Source organism: Saimiri boliviensis, chromosome 19 (assembly GCF_048565385.1).
Source record: "Saimiri boliviensis isolate mSaiBol1 chromosome 19, mSaiBol1.pri, whole genome shotgun sequence".
Lineage (NCBI taxonomy): Eukaryota > Metazoa > Chordata > Mammalia > Primates > Cebidae > Saimiri > Saimiri boliviensis.
The window spans coordinates 35,755,846-35,774,460 of record NC_133467.1 but is presented as its reverse complement, the minus strand read 5'-3'; the positions used below and the strand labels follow the sequence as shown (position 1 = coordinate 35,774,460).

Sequence of the window (18,615 nt, the reverse complement as noted above, 5' to 3'; positions counted from 1 at the left end):
CCTCTGCCGCCGAGGGCCCGCGGCGAAGACAATAGGCTTCCCAGGAGGGTTAAGAGGCCGAGGTAGAAGAAATACAGACTTTAATGAAGAGTTTTCCCTTTGGTATAAGTGAGACCCGTGGAAACATCCAAACAACAAAAGGAGGCCAGGATGAAAACGGTCAACTCCCTTATCCGCAGGCCGAAGGAGGGGGCCGGCTTGCTCCGGTGTGGCTTGTAGGAGGTACTCAGGAACTGCAGCTTTTGCGTTTCCCCTCCGTGAAACTGACAGGCATTCGGGCAAACTTCTGCCTCTCAGCCTCGCGGTAAGAGGCCCAAGTTTTTCTAGTCCTATCTGGAAATCAGTGTCATCTGCCTCAGGTCTCTGGTATAAAAGATAATGCTGCCGATCCCAGTTACCTCACAGGCCTGGGCGAGGAAAATGCCAAGAGCTGTAAAAGGTCTTGGAAAAGTCAAAAAGGTGATGTATAAATGTAATAATTGATTATCATTTTGTGCTCAAGAATAAGCCATGGAAAACAATTAGGAAAGTAAGTCTACAGCCCTAAAATATGTGCATATAAAATTTTCAAAGAATGCAGTTCCAACTCTACAGATGGTATTTGGGGATTGTCTACTGCTTTAGAGTTGCCATGCCCCTTTTCTCACCTCCACAAAATCCACCTGGGAGCGTTAACTGTACAAGGGGCCCAAATTCGTCACCCCACCCCCTATCCCAAAGGGGAGGCAGGGCACAGGCTGGAGGAGGAAGGGCTATACTGTGGCTGTAGAGTACAACAGGCATGCAACATGGGAGGGCGGGCCTTACGAAATGTATATACAGACCCCTTGGGGTGAGGGGCCCCGGCCAGGAGGCACTGAGCAAGGGAGGCGTCCATCTCCCCCCTGGCCGGGAGGGGGGCTCTGGAACAATCTCTAAGGGTTGCATATCCCCAGGGAGAGGGGACAGCTGCCACTCCTGCCTCTGTTCTCCCAGCCCAAACCGGAGAGGATGCTGAGCAAGGGGAAGACAGGTCCCAGAAGCCAAGAAGGTGTTGGCATCCCTGTCATTGAACTCAGGGGCCCAAGAACTCTTTGCATAAAATATCTTCAGACCTAAGAGATGGTCAAAGGCACAAAGTTTAAACATGGGGGTTGGGGGGGGGGCGCTGAGAGGGGTCTGGGGTACCCTGAAGCCCACAGGTGTGATTCGTTCCCCCTTGCCCAGAAGGGTGACTGTTCCACTGGGCCTGTCACCACAGGACATTTTCTATGACAAGCACTCACCTTCTTGGGGAAGGGGCATCAGGTTGGCACAGGAAAGGCCCAGGTAAGGGGCCACTCTGTACATTAATACTTTGGTGATTAATGTTTGGGGAGAAGCAGGATTCTTCCCCAGGCTTCTGACTCAGACTCACTCAGCTGGATACAAAACCCAGTGTCCACACTACTCCCAGCTCTGACACAAGGCCAAGCCCACAGAACACTCCCAAATGAGGTCCCGAGAGTTAGGGAATAGGGTGGAGGGGACTGGAGGGCATCTTCTGGAAGACAGCACTGGGGCAGATCACAGTTTCCGCTCCACAGGTTGCTGTAGACACAGTTCGCTGCCCGCAGAGATGATGGGCAAGTGATTGTCCATGTGGTAGCTGATGAGGTGGCTGACACTCTCAAAGCGGTGATCCTTTGTCCGAACCTGGGAGGGTGGGAAGGAAGGTGGTCAATTCAGGTGGAGGCAAGACCTCATCCTCCCAGGTGGAAGAGCGGGAAACAGACAAGAGGCTTAAAGGAGAAAAAAAATGTTGAGGGAGGGAGGGGCCTGTCAGTCCTGATCATTAAGGCTTCTCTAAAAAGAGTCATAAGAATAGACAGGTCAGTGAAGTGGGAAAAGGCAATGGAGACATCGGCCCTGAAACAGGAAAGCTGAGACCTATATAACCCTTTCTTGACCTGGAGGAAGCTGGCATGTCTCAGAAGAGTATACACAGTGCAAAAAAAGATGTGGAGGCCAGGCGTGGTGGCTAGCCAGGTATAGTGGTACATGCCTGTAGTCCCAGCTACCTGGGAGGCTGAGGTGGGAGGATCGTTTGAGCCCCGGAGGCAAAGGCTGCAGTGAGCTGTGATTGTGCCACCACATCCCAGCCTGGGTGACAAAGTGAGACCCTAGCGCATTAAAAAAATAATAAAATAAAATAAAAAGGACGGTGTGATTACTGTAGAAAACAAAAGTTTTTTGTTTCCAGACAGGGTCTCTGTCACCTGGGCTAGAGTGCAGTGGCACAATAATGGCTCACCGTAACCTAGAACTCCTGGGCTCAAGCGATCCTCAGGCCTCAGCCTCCTGGGCAGCCAGAACTACAGGCATGTGTCACCATTCCTGACTAATTTTTTTTTTTTTTACTTTTGTAGAGACGAAGTCTCGCTATGTTGCCCAGGCTGGTCTCAAACTCTGGCCTCAAGCAGTCTTCCCACCTCAGCCTCTCAAAATGTTGGGCTTACAGGCTGGAGCCACCGCACCTGGCTAACCAACCAAAGTTTGGAGGAACAGTAAGGCAGATAAGATAAAGTACAACGGTCTGAGTCCTGACTCTGGGGAGCTGGGGAAGCCTGTGGATCTTCTTACAAAAGGAAACTTGCAGTGTCTAGCCTCTTAACTATCTGAGTTTGGGCCTCACAACCTCTTCAGGGTGGTCTCCTCAAGAGACACATGAGATGACTGCCTTCTAGCTCTGATAAGCTTACAGCTTGGGGATTGGAGGAGGAGCCAGGGCTGTATTTGTTTTGTTTGGTTTTTTTAGGCAGAGTCTCACTCTGTTGTCTAGGCTAGAGTGCAGCAGTGTGATCTCAGCTCACTACAACCTCCGCCTCCCAGTTCAAGCCATTCTCCTGCCTCAGCCTCCCAAGTAGCTGAGATTACAGCTGTGTGCCACCACACAGCTTTTTTTTTTTTTTCTTTTTGAGACAGAGTCTCACTCTGTCACCTCAGTTCATTGCAACCTCCACCTCCAGGGTTCAAGCGATTCTCCTGCCTCCGCCTCCCAAGTAGCTGGGACTACAGGCACAGGCCACCACACCCAGCTAGTTTTTGCATTTTTAGTAGAGACCAGGTTTCACCATATTGGTCAGGCTGGTCTCAAAACTCCTGACCTCAGGTGATTCACCCACCTCAGCCTCCCAAAGTGCTGGGATTACAGGCGTGAGCCACCACGCCTGGCCCTGTGCCAGGACTGTAAAGGACACAGTTCAGGCTAAGGGATAAGCCCCTGGAGGAAGATGCCAGACACCTTGAAGAACAGAGAGGCCCACAGAGAGCTGCCCAGCAGGAAATGTCTAGAAAGCAAGGAGGGAAGGAACAAGGATACACTGTAGGGGACTGTGCCTTCCTTTCTGCCACCCCTCACCCACACCTCTGCCATGCTCACCACACCCTCAGGGTCCACCAGCAGCAGATGCTTGGGCTGCCCACTCTGCAAGCCAGTGAGCACATACTGGCCAGGTGTGGTCGTGCTCTCCCGCACCAGGAAGTCCCCGTTGAGCTGCAGCAGTGCCTCGGCCTCCCGTCGGCTCAGCTTCCCATGGAACCAGGGCTCCCCTCGGAGCTGCTCAGCCATAGTCACCGACTGGGGAGGTGGAGGCACCCGAAGAGCATCTTCAAAGGGCTCTGGAGGTGTAAAGAGAGGGTGAGGGGAGGTAGCAGGCACAACACACACCCAAGACCCAGACTTCAGGGAAGGAGAGCCAGAAAGGAAAGAGCAGATACAGGAAGGGGAAGGGCCAGAACCCAGTAGGAAGACAGGGATGCAGAGAGGAGAGAGGAGCACTCACTCATGTCAAATAGGTCCCGGGGTGTGCTGCCATTGATGGCAGGATTCGGGGGCCCAGCACCACCCCCTGCTTGCCGGGCCTTGTCTACGTTCTGGACGTTGACATAGGAGGGATCATCAAAGAGCTCTCTGCCTGCTGAGGAAAGGAAAGCTCTACGGTGATGCCGGTCCTGCCTCCAGCACTGCCCAGCTCTGCCCATCTCGGCTCCCTTCATACCTGGACAGGGCAGTGGAAGTGGCAGCTGTTTGCGGACTTCTGGATCTCCTCCAACAGGCTGTCCTATAGGCTGCAGGGATCAAAATAAGGTGGGACCAGGGGCCCTACCCAGCCACTCCCACCCCAGGCCCACCCCGCCTCCATCCAAACAACTTACCAGTGTAGCTCCCAAGTGGCTGGGGGTCTGGGCAGTGGGTGGAGTGGCTCCTTCCCGAAGCCTCATGTCTACTACCCCCCCAAGAGGGGGTTCCTTCCCCGGGAAGTCATTATAGTACTGATGGTCAGGTGGCTCTTCCTCCTCCTCATCCCAAGCTGAGCCATCAAAGCCAGCCATCCTGAGAGACAGGACAGTGAAGGGGTGGCTGTAAATGTGTGGTGGGCAGGAGGAGGGAACAGAGCAGCAGCCATGTATTCAGTATTTACTGTGGGTTAGGCTGAGGCTGAGTGTTTTATATATATAATCATTTCATTCTCCTGGCAACCCCGTAAGATAGGTACTGTTTTCTTCCCTAGTTTTACAGGTGAGGCAAATGAGGATCAGCGGTGAAAAGATCTGCCCGAGGTCTCACAACTAAAAGGTGACAGAACTCAGATTTAAATTCAGGTTTGACTAAAGTTCACGCCCTTGGCCAGGAGCAATGGCTCATGCCTGTATTGCCAACACTTAGGGAGGCCAAGGAGGGAGGGTTGTTTGAGCCTAGGAATTCAAGACCAGACAGGGCAACATAGTGAGACTGTCTCTACCAAAAAAACAATAATACTTAGCCAGGTGTGGTGGCATGCACCTGTAGTCCCAGTTACTCAGGAGGCCGAGGTGGGAGGATCACTCAGCCCAGGATATGGAGGCTGCAGTGAGCTGTGTGATTGCACCACTGAACTCCAGCTTGGGCAACACAGCAAGATTCTATCTCAAAATAAAAAAAGTCATGCTCTTGCCCTCGATCACCGTGCTGTCTGCCAGCAAGGAAGGGAAACGCTACGTAGTGAGGTGGGGAGGACACTGAGCACCTTAGGCACGCTCCAATATTCAGTCCCTCCTGGCGCCCCTGCTTATCCCTCAAGGCCTGAGGTGGGAAAGACTGTAATCTCAGGGAAAAGAGATACCCTCACAAACCCAAATTCTTGATGGCTTCTGGAGGCAGAAAACTACAGAATGCCAGAGAAATGGGCAAGAAAGAGGGATGGGAGTAGAAAATCTCAGCTAGCCAGAGAGAGGGATGTAACTTAGAGGCCCCAGACTGCAGCTCCACGATGAGCACCAGGAGGAAAAGCTGGCCCCGCAGCAGGCCGGGCCTCGAGTCCGTCCTCGTGGGCCGCAGGAAATGTAAGAATCGCAGGAAGTGGGAAGCAGAGGCACGCAGGTTATTCCCTGCCTGAGCCTCTCGGCTCAAGTGTGGGAAGAGCGGCCCCCCTTTCCCCATCAGGTCTGGGGCTCAAGAGCTGCTGCACACCCTCCCCACCTGCTCACCTGTCATGAGGGGTGACCAGTTTGGGTGGGTTCCTGAGGTATTGTTTGAAGCGCAACTCGAAGGCCTGGCCAATGGTGCTGATGACATCCTGGGCAAGCCCTTCAGGACACTCCAGAATGTGGCAGGCTGAGGGCACAGCAGAGGCGGTCAGTGAGCTGCGCCCACTGGGAGGAGGCATAGACAGGGCCCCCATCTTCCTCAGCAGGAACCCCTACTTAGCTCTACTTAGTAAGAGAGGGTGCAGATGACCCCCGGTCCCGCTCACCTCCTCAAACAGCCGGACCCACCCAGTGCTCCCCACCATGCCTCACCTCTCTGATTCACAGGGTCTTTGGCAACATAGGCGACATACTCAGCGGTGTCCTGGGGAGGAAGGTCAGAAAATGTTACAGCTCCACTTTACTCCTGACCCCTAAAACCCCATCCTTTTCAGATAGTCCCACAATCCTAGCACCCTTACTTCTGTAATAAATGTCTTCCCAATCCCTAGCCCCTTGCTCTTCTCCCACCACCTTTGCTCTGTTCCCCAACTCACCGGATCCCCGCCGGATGCAAATGAGATAGATTGCATGTGGTGGTTGGCGATGATCTGAGAATTAGGGCAGGGGATGAAGAAGGAAGGGAATGCCATGCGTCAGGCAGCCTCAGGGCCCAGAACCCTGGCACCCCAGTCTCATTCTCTGGGTACCTTATCCCATATCCTCATTTCTGCCGTCCCTACTGGCCTCTTGCTCTCAAGCCCTCTTCCTAGTTTTTGGCCTCCTAACTAGATCTCCCCTTAGCACCCCTACCAGTGTTTCTAGTTCCCCCTGCCCAACTCCACCAACCTGCTTGCAGTCTGCGGCCATGAGGTTGAGGCTGCTGGTGGAGATGGTGAGAGTGATTGGCATTCCAGCAAATTTCAGGTTACTCCTTCCCAGGATAGAGCTGAGCGGGCGGCTACAGGGCTAAGGTAGGGCCCAGGGTCTCAGAAGGTGAGGGTTCCCAGCTCCAGCAAACCACACTCTTGCCTTCTGGCCTTCCCCCACATGCCCCACACTTGCCTTCCCCCTGCCCCTCACATCTTCCCAGCAGCATCCCTGTCCCCAAGGACCCCAGGTACCTTTCTCCTCCTTGTCGCCCCCTTAGCACCCGGCACAGCCTCACACACCAGACTGATGGCCTCCCTGGGGAAAGAGGGGTACTCAGACCTAGTGCCTGGCTGCCTCCCACTCAGCTGGGGCTGCCACAGGGCTGGGGGAGGGGAAAGCCAGGCCAGACTCCCAGGGCACTCCAGGCTCTTTGTCGTGGCGGATTGAATTAAGGGCCTTTAATATTTGATGATACTGAGAGGCCGCTTCCTGGCTGATTGGGTTAGGGCCTCAGTGGGTACAGACCCACCCACTTCCAGCTACCAAATGTCCCATTCCCTTCCCAAAAGCAGCAGCAACCTTCCATCTACCCCCGTTTTCTACTCCAGCTCCACCTGCCAGCTGCTGCTGCCACCTTCCCCACAACTCCCAAGGCTGGATAGGTAAGGAGGATCCGAGCCAGAGGGGCCTCCTTTCAGTAAGATGCAGAATCACTACCAGCTTTCTCTCAATCCCTTTCACTACCCAAAGATCAGCCCCCACCAGCAGCACTCAAGTGACCCCGCCCCTCCTCCCTTTCCTGTGGCCTCACTAACCCCGGGACTCCCCCAATCCACTCCCTCCCCACTAACCTGGTGACCTGAGTCCGGGTGTTGAAGTCCAGGGCACGCATTGACTGCAGGACCTCCACACAGCCCATGTACTGCGGGGAAGGAGGGGACGACAGCAGGTCAGCAGCTCCCCCACCCCGGCCCCTGCACAAAGGGCCCTAGGGCTCTGCCCACATGGTCCCTAAGGGAAGTAGAGATGGAGAGGTTCTGCCCACTTCCCGTGGCTACATCCCACAATCAAGGTGCAAGACAACAGGGAATGAGGAGAGAAAGAAAGGCAGGCTAGAAAGAAGGACCTCCCGCACTGGGGAGAGAGTGTGGAGGGGACCGACAGGCATTGGCTGGCATGGAGTGACAACTCCAGAGAGCGGGAGGAGAATGGAGGGGAGGATCAGTAAGTCACTCGTTCCAACACTTACTAAGAGCTTCTGCCATGCTGGGCATTGTGCTAAGCATGGCAGGGTGGGGGTGGGGGAGTCAAAAGAAGGAAGGGGGCTCAGGCAGAGCTGGAAGGGAAGGGGCTACAGAATCAGGGAAGGGATGGGAAAGGTTTAGGAAACAGGACACTGAAACGAGGTTGTGGAACAGCAGGAAAAAAGAGATTCCAGCCAGGCTGGAGTGAGCAGAACTGGGGGGGTCTGGGAGGCAGTGGAAGGCAGGATGTTCACTCACCCGAACCAAGTAGCAAACCCCGGGTCCCATGACTTTGTCGTTGGGATGCAGCCAGCCCCGTGTGGGCTTATTGACAAAGCTCCCGTGGCGGGTCCACTCCTCGCCCCCCAGCTGGCCCCCTTCCACCCGAGTCCTGCGCCCGCCGCCTCCACTCAGCTTGTTCATGTCCTGGAGGAGGGGTAGGGGGCTTGAGTCTGGCATGGCTGCGCCTACGATCCCCTCCCCATCATCGGCTGCCCTTCCTGGCTCCCCCTTAGGCCCGGGGCGCCCCCCAGCCGGGTTGGCCAGCCTCAGGTTGCTCATCCGCGGGAAGAAGGAGCAGAGGGTAGTGGGACTATCGTCCCCAGGCAGAGGAGGCAGGATGGGCCCCAGGGATGAGGCTGACGGGGAAGGCAGCTCCTCCGGGGGGGTGGACCCTGAAGCCCCCTCCTCCAGCGATGACAGAGACTCATTCCGGAGTGGATTGTACTTGGGCTTGGGGGGCAGGAGATCCATAGCTGAGGTGAGAGAGGGGCTGCTGCCCGGCCTGGCCCCCCTGCCAGTTTGGGCAAGGGGGCCAGGCAGGGGGTATCCCCAGGCCCTAAGCCTGGTCAGACCTCTGTGGCCCAGGAGTCACAGAAGTCCTGGGGAGGGAGAGGGACAAGTGGCTTCCGCTCCCCAGCTCAGACCCAGACAGTTTCGGGCCCCATCCCCGCCCAACGTGGAGCCTCTTCTCCGGCAGAGAAGAGAACAGGCTGGACCCAGAGCTGCCTGGCTCCACCCTGGGGGCGGGGAGCTAAGCAGAGAGACCAATCCCGAGGACAGTGCTGACTCACAGGCTCAGAGGGGCTGAGCCCCACCCTGCCCCAACCTCGAACTCTCCCCAGCCCTATACAAACAACTAGTAATCTGGGGAGGAGTAAAGTGGGGGGTGGGAGGAGAGGATGGAGAAATAAGACGGAAAGGAGGCGTGGGTCACTGGAAACCGGACACGGGCAGACCAAAGGGGACAGGAAGCCAGGCGAGAGTAGAGGGGAATGAGGGAGGAAACAGAGGCAGCTGGGGGTGGAAAAGGGAGGAGATCTTAGAGCTCGGCATTTCCCTTCCTGTCCTGGTTGGACACCAGAAGTCCCCCATTCTCGAGCCCAGGCCACCCCCCACCACTACCACATACAGTGAGCCTGGGCAATTAGCATCCTCTGCTACAACAGCTGTGGACTGGAGCTAGCGAAGTGGGGATGGGAAGGAAGTGGTCCCAATGGATGCAGAGCAGGGTCAAGAGGAAGAGCAAAGCTGGTGAAATCAGGGAATAAAGTCCAACCTGCATGGTTCATCAGGAAGCTACCAGGCAAGAAGGGAACCAGACGACATGCCGGTTACACTTTGTTCTCTATACACGGCACTGCCACACCAAGGAGCTATGGCTCACAGCCAAGAACTGTGCGGTCTCCCCTTTCCACAGGCCTTAACGCAGTACATTGTCAAGGGTGAGAATGAGGCCTCAGGTCCCCACACCCACTCCAAACCACCCCACTTCATATCCCTCCTCTTACAGGGCCCTAAGCCCCACCAAAGAGCCCAGTGTCCCTCACACCAGGGGAGGAGCCTGCTTGGAGGAGGTAGAGGAAACAGTTCTCCAAGAGACGTAGAAGCTACAGGCCAGGAAAGGACAGAGAGATCAGAAGACACATCCATGTCAATAAGGACAGGAGAAAAAATAAGTACAGGAGGAAGGGGTGTCAGGAGAAGACAGGCTGAAGCTGGCACAGAGAACAGTCCCAAACCCCTTCCCGCCACCCACGGCTTCCTGCCACTGCTCTTCTGGAGAATGCCATAGGCAAAACTGGAAAGTGACCAAAAAAACAAGTTAAAGATACATATTCCCACCAGGTGCAGTGGCTCACGCCTGTAATCCCAGCACTTTGGGAGGCCGAGGCAGGTGGATCACCTGAAGTCAGGAGTTGGATACCAGCCTGGTTAACATGGTGAAACTCTGTCTCTACTAAAAATACAAAAATTAGCTGGACGTGGTGGCAAGGCACCTGTAATCCCAGCTCTGGAGCTCTGGAGCCTGAGGCAGGAGAATTGCTTGAACCCAGGAAGTGGAAGTTGCAGTGAGCCGAGATAGAGATCGAGCCACTGCACTCCAGCCTGGGTGACAAGCGAAACTCCGCCTCCAAAACAAAAAAAAGATACAATTATCTCAAGCTCACCTTGGAATTACCCTTAGATTTACTTAAGTGGATTTATATATATAATGATATGATTATCCTGATTAACAACATTAACACTTAGAGTGTGTTAGATACTGTGCTTAACAACTCTTTTTTTTTTTTTTTTTTTTTTTGGAGACAGGGTCTTGCTTTTCTATCTGTCCCCCAGGCTGGAGTGCAGTGGCATGATCTTGGCTCACTGCAACCTCTGACTCCCGGACTCAATCGATTCTCCTGCCTCAGCCTCCTGAGTAGCTGGGACTACAGGCCCATGCCACCATGCCAGGCTAATTTTTTGTATTTTTAGTAGAGATGGGGTTTCACCGTGTTAGCCAGAATGGTCTCGATCTCCTGACCTCATGATCTGCCCGTCTCAGCCTCCCGAAGTGCTGGGATTACAGGCGTGTGCCACCATGTTCGGTCGCTTAACTCTTACATCTCCCCTTAGTGCTCATTCCAGGAGAGCTTTGTCACTCTGTCAGCTAATCCTCAGAAGGAATTTTATCACTTCATTTCCAGTCAGCTCTCAGGCACAGAGAATGAGGAAAGGATGCCAACATAGCCTCACACCCCCAAAACACACAAACACACACTAGGATGTCTTCATCTGTGGAGATGATATTCTGTGGGAGCCTGCAGTATCCAGAGCCAGGGAAGGACCGATGGGTGTGGGCGTTTAGAAGAAAAGAAAGAAGTATAACTCTTTAAATTTGCATAGGGAGAAAGAAGATTGCCTACTGGAAGTCCAGGTGACTGGGTGTAGGGGAGAAGCTGTGTGTGGCTTCTCAGCCCAACTGGGAGGAGGGGAGAGGAGCGGGAAGTAGCAGGAAATGGCGAAAGCCTCAGGAATGTTTCCAGCAGAGAAGGCTGGGCACACGGGACCAGGAAGAATGCCCAGAAAAGAACTCTGATTGGGGGAGGGGAAGAGACAGAGAAGTAGGGGCTGAACTGTCCCTTAAAAAAAAAAATCAAACAAAAAGGGTACTATTATCTACCGCCACTCCAAACCACCGTTTTTCTGACAGTAGAAAACTTTCGCTCCTGTCACACCCACATGCCACACACCAACAAATCCATGGTCCTATCCACTTATGTACAGGTAAAGCCTAGAGCTATTTCTGGGGTGGGGTTGGTCCTAGGAAGGGAAAGCCAGGAAGTGAGGCTGGGAGTCTGAGAGCAAGTCTCTCTCCATCTCATGCCAAACCCCAAGTTCAGCCCCTTCAAATAGCTCTACCCTTAGAGGAAGTTAAGAAAGGGGAAAATGAGCCGGGCGCGGTGGCTCACGCCTGTAATCCCAGCACTTACGGAGGCCAAAGCGGGTGGATCAGGAGTTCGAGACTAGCTTGGCCCACATGGTGAAACCCCGTCTCTACTAAAAATACAAAAATTAGCCGGGCATGGTGTCGGGTGCCTGTAATCCCAGCTACTCGGGAAGTTGAGGGAGGAGAATCACTTGAATCCGGGAGGCAGAGGTTGCAGTGGGACGAGATCGCACCATTGCACTCCAGCCTGGGCAACAAGAGCGAAACTCCGTCTCAAAAAAAAAAAAAAAAGCCGGGCGCGGTGGCTCAAGCCTGTAATCCCAGCACTTTGGGAGGCCGAGGCGGGTGGATCACGAGGTCGAGAGATCGAGACCATCCTGGTCAACATGGTGAAACCCCGTCTCTACTAAAAAAAATACAAAAAATTAGCCGGGCATGGTGGCGCGTGCCTGTAATCCCAGCTACTCAGGAGGCTGAGGCAGGAGAATTGCCTGAACCCAGGAGGCGGAGGTTGCGGTGAGCCGAGATCGCGCCATTGCACTCCAGCCTGGGTAACAAGAGCGAAACTCTGTCTCAAAAAAAAAAAAAAAAAAAAAAAGAGGAAAACGGCTGCCTTTAATCTCACGCCTCACAGCCAGAGATGGGAACTTTGACTTCCCACCTAGGGGAGCACGAGAATGCTTGGAAAACTGATCCCAAGGCCCCAGAAAAAGAGAAAAGACAGGGAAATATAAGCAGGTGGAGTTTCAGGGATTGAATCAAGACTTTTCAGTTGATGATCTAGGTCCACAAAGATAAAACTACTAAGGGGGCGTGGTCCCCTAGGACTAGCGCATCAGACTTCTAAGCAGCGAGGCTTTCTGGACAGTCAGACGTGGATTACGGAAGGGGCGTGGTCTCAGAGGGGTGGGGCCCTGGATAGGCGTGGCTTCAACAAATTCGAATCTCGTTCTTCCAGGAGCAGGGTTTTGCCCTTTAGGGAGATAGGCTTCTTGACAGGAGTTAGCGGAGGATCTTTGCTAGGAGGCGGAGTTTCGGAGAATGGAAGGAGTAACGAAGGATTTCTCGTACAAGGGCTTGGAACGTGTCTGGGGGTGGGACTTCCAGAAAAATTGGGCGACAGGGTGGAGTCGGAGACAAAAAATAAAAATCAAGTCGGGGTTCGGGGGAGCCCCCCGAAGTTGGGAGGTGGGACTTCCGGGGAGAGGGGTCTCAGGGGGCGGGACTTATAAATGAAGACCGGAAGTGGGGTCCCGCGAGAGGGGTTCCGGGGTGGAAGAGTGGGTCACCTAAGGAGAAAAAAAATCAAGACTCACCAGGGCTTCATGGAGTCTCCGCACCGCACCGCGGGCCGATTTGGTTCTGGATCACGCCACTGCCAGCTTAGGTTACCGCTCCAACTTTCTTCCCGGGCCCTGCCTCCCTGGAGAAACTTTATTACACTCACTTCCGGCCTCACTAACCCCTGACCCTCTACCTCGGGGTCCCTCCTTCACGCTTCCCACTTTCCCGAGTCAGCCAATGGTAGCGCGAGAGCACGCACAGGGGCAGTGGTGGCCAATAAGAGGGCTACTTTTGACCCACGCTCGTTCTTGAGAAACGTAGTAACTGCCCTCCAATAAGGACTCAAGGAGAAGCAAATCTAAGCCAATCGGAAGCTTGAAGGTGGAGCTGTCCCGCCTTGAGCCAAACAGACCAATAGGAAGTGCGGGCGGCGTGTTTGAAAGCGAGGCCAAAGTGGGTGGGAGCGCGTGCTGCTGGGAGTTGCTTGGAGGTTGGCGGCGCGGGGCTGAAGGCTAGCAGACGGAGCGATCATGTCGCACAAACAAATTTACTATTCGGACAAATACGACGACGAGGAGTTTGAGTATCGGTTAGTGCTGGCGCGGGGGCAACAGCGAGGTCGTAAGCTTTGACCATTGAGATTACAAGTAAATTAGTAACTGGAACCGTGGCGATAGAATTAGCGCATGCGTACAAAATGTGAACAGGCTAGGGTGATTAGTGGAAGGCGTGAGGCGCATGCGCGGAGGTGGGAGGACCTAGTAAAACAAAGTGGTTGCGAATTTGGAGTCGGCCCTCAGTTGAAAGGAGGGAGGGGTGGGCGTGGTTAAAGTACTGACCACCCTCCCCCAGGAGGGTTTCTGGATCTTTCTCTGAACTTCATTGGGCAAATTTAACTTGCCTTGTGGAGACTGCTTGTTTAACAGTAATCCTGTGGAATCTAGTGGGAGAACGTAGCAAAAGCGGAGCTGGACGTTTCCTCGCGTCCCTAATGCGGGAGCAACGCTGAGAGAGCTGAATATGGCTTATTAACTCGCGTAAAAGACAAGGGGCGTGGTTGGCCTGTGTTAGGTAGGGGACTGCTTGGGACTGCAGTGGAATAAAACTGGCCAGGAGCATTGAGAAAACACCTAATATGGCTCTAATAGATTCCCTTTAAATATCTATTGAAACACGGAGTACTTAATAGGTTTCAGGTGTTCTGCTAAAGTGCTAGGATAACACGTGGACTCTGCTGTTGACAAACTTAAAAATTTGTGGATGGTACCGACAGACACCAGAAAGCTGATACGCGCTATGCTAGGAGCCATTACAGGGTGTGATGGGAGCACACAAGACTTGCTAAGGAGAGGGAAGGCTGGTGACCCGAAGGCTGCGGTTTCTTAGCTGTGCGCGGCGGTTGGGGTTTGGCCAGAAATCGAGTCCCCTACTTTTGCTAACTCCAGGACGCCCCTCCTCCCCAACCCTTCGAGAACCCCCGCCTCCACCGCCTTGGAGACTCCCCTCTCTCTCTGTTCGCCTTCCTTGGGCTGGAGGTGGGGACGGGGGAGTGTCCTAAGGGCCAATTCAGTGTGCTGTCCTTTTCACCACCATTGAAAATGAAACCAGTAGTAAACTACCGCGTGTTTTCATCTGTATGTGGGAGATAATGAGAACACATGGACAGAAGGGGACGGGAACAACAGACTTCGGGGCCTACTTGAGGGAGAAGGGTGAGAGGAGGGAGACGTTCAGGGAAAAAAAAAAAAAGTTGGGTACTATGCTTAGTACCTGGATGATGAAATAATCTGTACACCAAACCCCGGAGTCAGAAGTTTATATAACAAACCTGCACATGTACCCTTGAACATGAAAGTTAAAATACTGAGAAAAGGAGGAAAAAAAACAAAAAAGGAAGAGGGAAAGTTGGAGAAAGCTTCCTAGAGGAGAGAGCCTGAGATGAGACTCTAAGAAAAAGGTATGCAGTAGAAAGCACCTCTTGACTGAAATTGTTTAGAAGACACTGGTTAATGAGAATGCGTCCAGGGATCAAAAAGGAAAAAAAGACACTGGTTAGCCATCCGCCAAGGGTGGTGATGATAGAAGGGATCCTGGCACTGAAGGTAGCATTCGAATTTGATGAATTTTAAGTGCATAATAATTCTAGATTGGGAATAAAGGAAGACGCAGGATTCCACAAATGTTGGCATTAGGCTCATCAGTATTAACTGTAAGAATTAAGGCAACTTCCTGGTTTGTATCTTGTCTCCGCAACTGGAGAACATAAAGTGAAAACTTGCTCTTTTTGTGTCTCTTCACCCAGCCTACTTCAGGGCTTTGGGTCTTGTAGAAACTCGATGTGCACTGACAAGTAAGTAACCATCTTTATGCCAAGAGGACCCAGACCCTCCTTTGATGTAATTAACTTTCCTCAGCTGTTTTCCTCTGCATCTGAACTAAACTAACTTAAAACTGTATGTGCTCATAAGAGATTTGCGGAGCTGGGAAGGAAGCACCATTTCATCGCCTGGAATATGAAACTCTTAACTTGGCAATGGCATTTTGGCTTAAGAGGGATTTTTTGGTCTATGTATTGAAGCCAGATTTCGTGCCAGGAATATTAGAATGAGAGCTATTTTCAGATATTTGGATTCGAATTTTCTGTTTTAGGGTAATTGAGGGGAACATCTGCTACTAGCACAGAGGGAGAACTTAGTACATTTTCATTGAGCATGACACAGTCTATCTGGATTACCATCAGGGTAATGTTTGATTCACATCAGGGTAATAATTTCTTTGCCATGAAGGGAGACTTATCCTTGGTTAGAAAAGCATGGAATTTACCAGAAGAAGTCTCATGGTACATCCCTCTAGAGTTAGGGAGAGAAGATTCAGGATAGAAACTGCCTTTTTTTTTTTTTTTTTGAGGCAGAGTTTCACTCTTGTTACCCAGGCTGGAGTGCAATGGCGCGATCTCGGCTCACCGCAACCTCCGCCTCCTGGGTTCAGGCAATTCTCCTGCCTCAGCCTCCTGAGTAGCTGGGATTACAGGCACGTGCCACCATGCCCAGCTAATTTTTTTTGTATTTTTAGTAGAGACGGGGTTTCACCATGTTGACCAGGATGGTCTCGATCTCTTGACCTCGTGATCCACCCGCCTCGGCCTCCCAAAGTGCTGGGATTACAGGCGTGAGCCACCGCACCCGGCCACTTTTTTTTTTTTTTTTTTTTTTTTGACAGAGTCTCACTCTGTCGGTCAGGCTAGAGTGCAGTGGAGTGATCTCGGCTCACTGCAACTTCTACCTCCCAGGTTGAAGCGATTCTCCTGCCTTAGCCTTCCAAGAAGCTGGGATTACAGGTACCCGCCACCACGCCCAGCTAACATGTTGACCAGGCTGGTCTCAAACTCCTGACCTCGTGGTCCACCTGCCTCGGTCTCCCAAAGTGCTGGGATTACAGGTGTGAGCCACCACGTCCAGCCAAGATTCAGGATAAATTTATTTTTGTTCTTTCACTGCTCATCATTCTCAAGTTTTCTTTTTAAGATACAGTGTCTAGAGAGAATAGATGTGCTGTTATTAAAAAAAAAGAGAGAGAGAGAGCGAGAAAGACAAGGTCGTGCTTTGTTGCCCAGACTGAAGTGCAGTGGCTATTAACAGGCACAACTATTGTGCATTGCAGGCCTTTCTTTTTTATTCCTTTTTTTTTTTTTTAAATTGAAATGGCGTCTCACTCTTTTGCCCAGATCTCGGTTCACTGTAACCTCTGCCTCCCGGATTCAAGGGATTCTCTCCTGCCTCCACCTCCAGAGTAGCTGGGATTACAGGTACAGGCCACCATGCCCAGATGATTTTTGTATTTTTAGTAGAGACGGGGTTTCACCTTGTTGATCAGGCTGGTCTTGAACTCCTGACCTCAAGTGATCCACCCACCTCAGCCTCCCAAAGTGCTGGGATTACAGGCATGAGCCACTGTACCTGGCCTATTTCTTCAGTATTTTAATCATAGATTTTAAACTTCATACTGTATCTTTTTCAAATTCCTGGGTTCAAATGACCCTCCTGCCTCAGCCTCCCTAGTAGCTGGGACTATAGGTTTGTGCCACCATGCCTGGCTTAGATTTTAAAGGACAAGACGTTTCATTTCATCCTTTGTGATGCAGTACTCTATATAAGGCCTTTGCTGTCCACAAAATAACTTCTCTTCTTTCCTTCTAATTATTAACACTGTGTGCTCCGTGGGGCTCCCATTATATTGTAGGTAATCAAGTAGAAGACTATAAGGTCCATGAAGGCAGAGAAAACGTGCCTGGAACTTAGGTGCTCATTCACCGGAATTATTCACTAATTTGTATTTTTAATATACTCTCAGAATGTATATAGCATAGCCTGTATTTCTAGGTGCTGCTACCCCACAATAAAATTATATAAACTCTCTGACATCAGAAACCAGTTTTTCTTGGCCGTGAAAACAGGCACTTGTCTAAGAGACTGTATCTGGTACTAACATAAATTCCCTGCTTCCCCATTTCTGTTACAGGCATGTCATGCTGCCCAAGGACATAGCCAAGCTGGTCCCTAAAACCCATTTGATGTCTGAATCTGAATGGAGGAATCTTGGCGTTCAGCAGAGTCAGGGTTGGGTCCATTACATGATCCATGAACCAGGTCAGTGCACTGGCTAAAAGCAACCATATAAAACTTCTGCTGGGCGCAGTGACTCACAGGATCACCTGAGGTCAGGAGTTTGAGAACAGCCCGACCAACATGTAGAAACCCTATGTCTGCTAAAAATACAAAATTAGTCTGGTGTGGTGGCACATGCCGGTAATCACAGATTCTCGGGAGGCTGAAGCAGGAGAATCCCTTGAACCCAGGGTGGAGGTTGCTGTGATCTGAGATCATGCCACTGCACTCCAGCCTGGGCAACAAGAGTGAAACTCCATCTCAAAAAAAAAAAAAAAAAAAGGACACTGAGGGAATGAAGGAATAAGATATTTTATAGCCCAAATTGGTGCTAGGAAACGGTTTACTGGTTCCTTCTCCCTCCAATCCTAAGGGATTTTAAAAACAAAAGTGACCAAAAATAAGACTAAAATACCTGGGAAGTTCAGAGACAACCAGTCACTGGAAAACTTTCTGTAACCTTTCAATCAGAGGGTACTCTTTTTGAGGCCACATGTACCCTGGTCATAGCCCCTGCCTCATTCTCCATCAGAAAACATTCTTGGATATATTCCAAATAAGAAAAGGAAAGTATATTTATTGATAAGACACCAGACACTCAGCTGCCAGGCATAACTAATAAAGGACACCCTGGGGCTGTATAAACATAGCAAAAGAACTGATATTAACAATTCTGTACTTGGCAGACAGTCTAGACTTCTGAGTCTGCTTCTAAGGCCATATGCTTAAGTCTTTATTTAGTTATAAAGATCTGAGTGGGTGATAGCTGGGTAGGTGGTAGTGGAATACACTATAGGTTGTGCATCGAATGGTATGAGCTTGGCTCTTAGACTTCCCTCACTCTTTCAGAACCTCACATCTTACTGTTCCGGCGCCCACTACCCAAGAAGCCGAAGAAATGAAGCTGGCAAGCCACTTTTCAGCCTCAAGCTTTACACAGCTGTCCTTACTTCCTAACATCTTTCTGATGACATTATTGTGTTGCCTTCTTGTTTCTCACTTTGATATTTAAAAGATGTTCAATACACTGTGTGAATGTGCTGGTAACTGCTTTGCTTCTTGAGGAGAGCCACCACCGCCACAGCCCAGCCTGATGAGTGCTCTGTGGACCCACAGCCTCAGCTGAGTGCGACCCCAGAAGCCACAGTGTGCTGTGTATCCAGAACACACTTGGCAGATGGAGGAAGCATCTGAGATTAAGACCATGGCTGTTACAGGGATCGTGTAAACTTGTTTTTGTTTTTTTCTGCCGGGTGTTGTATGTATGGTGACTTGTGGATTTATGTTTCAGCGTACTGGAAACTTTCCATTTTATTCAAGAAATCTGTTCATGTTATAAACCTTGATTAAAGAGGAAGTTTTTATAATCTAA

At 51.6% G+C, this 18,615-nt stretch overlaps 2 protein-coding genes across 8 annotated transcripts; one reads left to right on the top strand and one right to left on the bottom strand.

The window, feature by feature from the left end:
* Positions 1 to 63: 63 nt before the first annotated feature.
* On the bottom strand, positions 64 to 12,806 carry SHC1 (SHC adaptor protein 1). 6 transcript variants are annotated; one of them, XM_039459821.2, is made up of 12 exons: positions 7,842 to 11,553; positions 7,191 to 7,261; positions 6,591 to 6,654; positions 6,316 to 6,435; positions 6,024 to 6,077; positions 5,800 to 5,851; positions 5,488 to 5,614; positions 4,177 to 4,354; positions 4,020 to 4,089; positions 3,804 to 3,935; positions 3,401 to 3,639; positions 64 to 1,674 (listed from the first exon to the last, which is right to left on the bottom strand). In XM_039459821.2, exons 1-12 carry the CDS (start codon positions 8,334 to 8,336, stop codon positions 1,546 to 1,548), a joined length of 1,731 nt encoding a protein of 576 aa, XP_039315755.1. In that variant the 5' UTR covers positions 8,337 to 11,553; the 3' UTR covers positions 64 to 1,545. The 6 variants fall into 6 exon arrangements, with proteins under 6 accessions (XP_039315755.1, XP_039315754.1, XP_074245904.1 ...); XM_039459820.2 differs by having other exon boundaries at positions 3,804 to 3,938; positions 7,842 to 11,552; XM_039459823.2 differs by lacking the exon at positions 64 to 1,674 and having other exon boundaries at positions 3,179 to 3,639; positions 7,842 to 8,009; positions 8,227 to 8,314.
* A 219-nt stretch (positions 12,807 to 13,025) lies between these two features.
* On the top strand, positions 13,026 to 18,615 carry CKS1B (CDC28 protein kinase regulatory subunit 1B). 2 transcript variants are annotated; one of them, XM_074389804.1, is made up of 4 exons: positions 13,026 to 13,168; positions 16,304 to 16,384; positions 17,098 to 17,225; positions 18,093 to 18,615. In XM_074389804.1, the coding sequence occupies exons 1-4, from the start codon at positions 13,110 to 13,112 to the stop codon at positions 18,143 to 18,145; spliced, it is 321 nt and encodes a 106-aa protein (XP_074245905.1). In that variant the 5' UTR covers positions 13,026 to 13,109; the 3' UTR covers positions 18,146 to 18,615. The 2 variants fall into 2 exon arrangements, with proteins under 2 accessions (XP_074245905.1, XP_003937813.1); XM_003937764.3 differs by lacking the exon at positions 16,304 to 16,384 and having other exon boundaries at positions 13,030 to 13,168.

Bases quoted from the DNA above. Each gene is read 5' to 3' on its own strand.
- SHC1 (XM_039459819.2), bottom strand. From the start codon at position 8,336: ATGGATCTCCTGCCCCCCAAGCCCAAGTACAATCCACTCCGGAATGAG. The intron at 6,436-6,590 runs GTACCTGGGGTC...GCCCTACCTTAG, and splicing joins GGGCGACAAGGAGGAGAAAG to CCCTGTAGCCGCCCGCTCAG. The intron at 6,078-6,315 runs GTTGGTGGAGTT...CCTAATTCTCAG, and splicing joins TGGCCGCAGACTGCAAGCAG to ATCATCGCCAACCACCACAT.
- CKS1B (XM_074389804.1), top strand. From the start codon at position 13,110: ATGTCGCACAAACAAATTTACTATTCGGACAAATACGACGACGAGGAG. The intron at 13,169-16,303 runs GTTAGTGCTGGC...TCTTTTGCCCAG, and splicing joins GACGAGGAGTTTGAGTATCG to ATCTCGGTTCACTGTAACCT. The intron at 16,385-17,097 runs GTACAGGCCACC...TTTCTGTTACAG, and splicing joins CAGAGTAGCTGGGATTACAG to GCATGTCATGCTGCCCAAGG.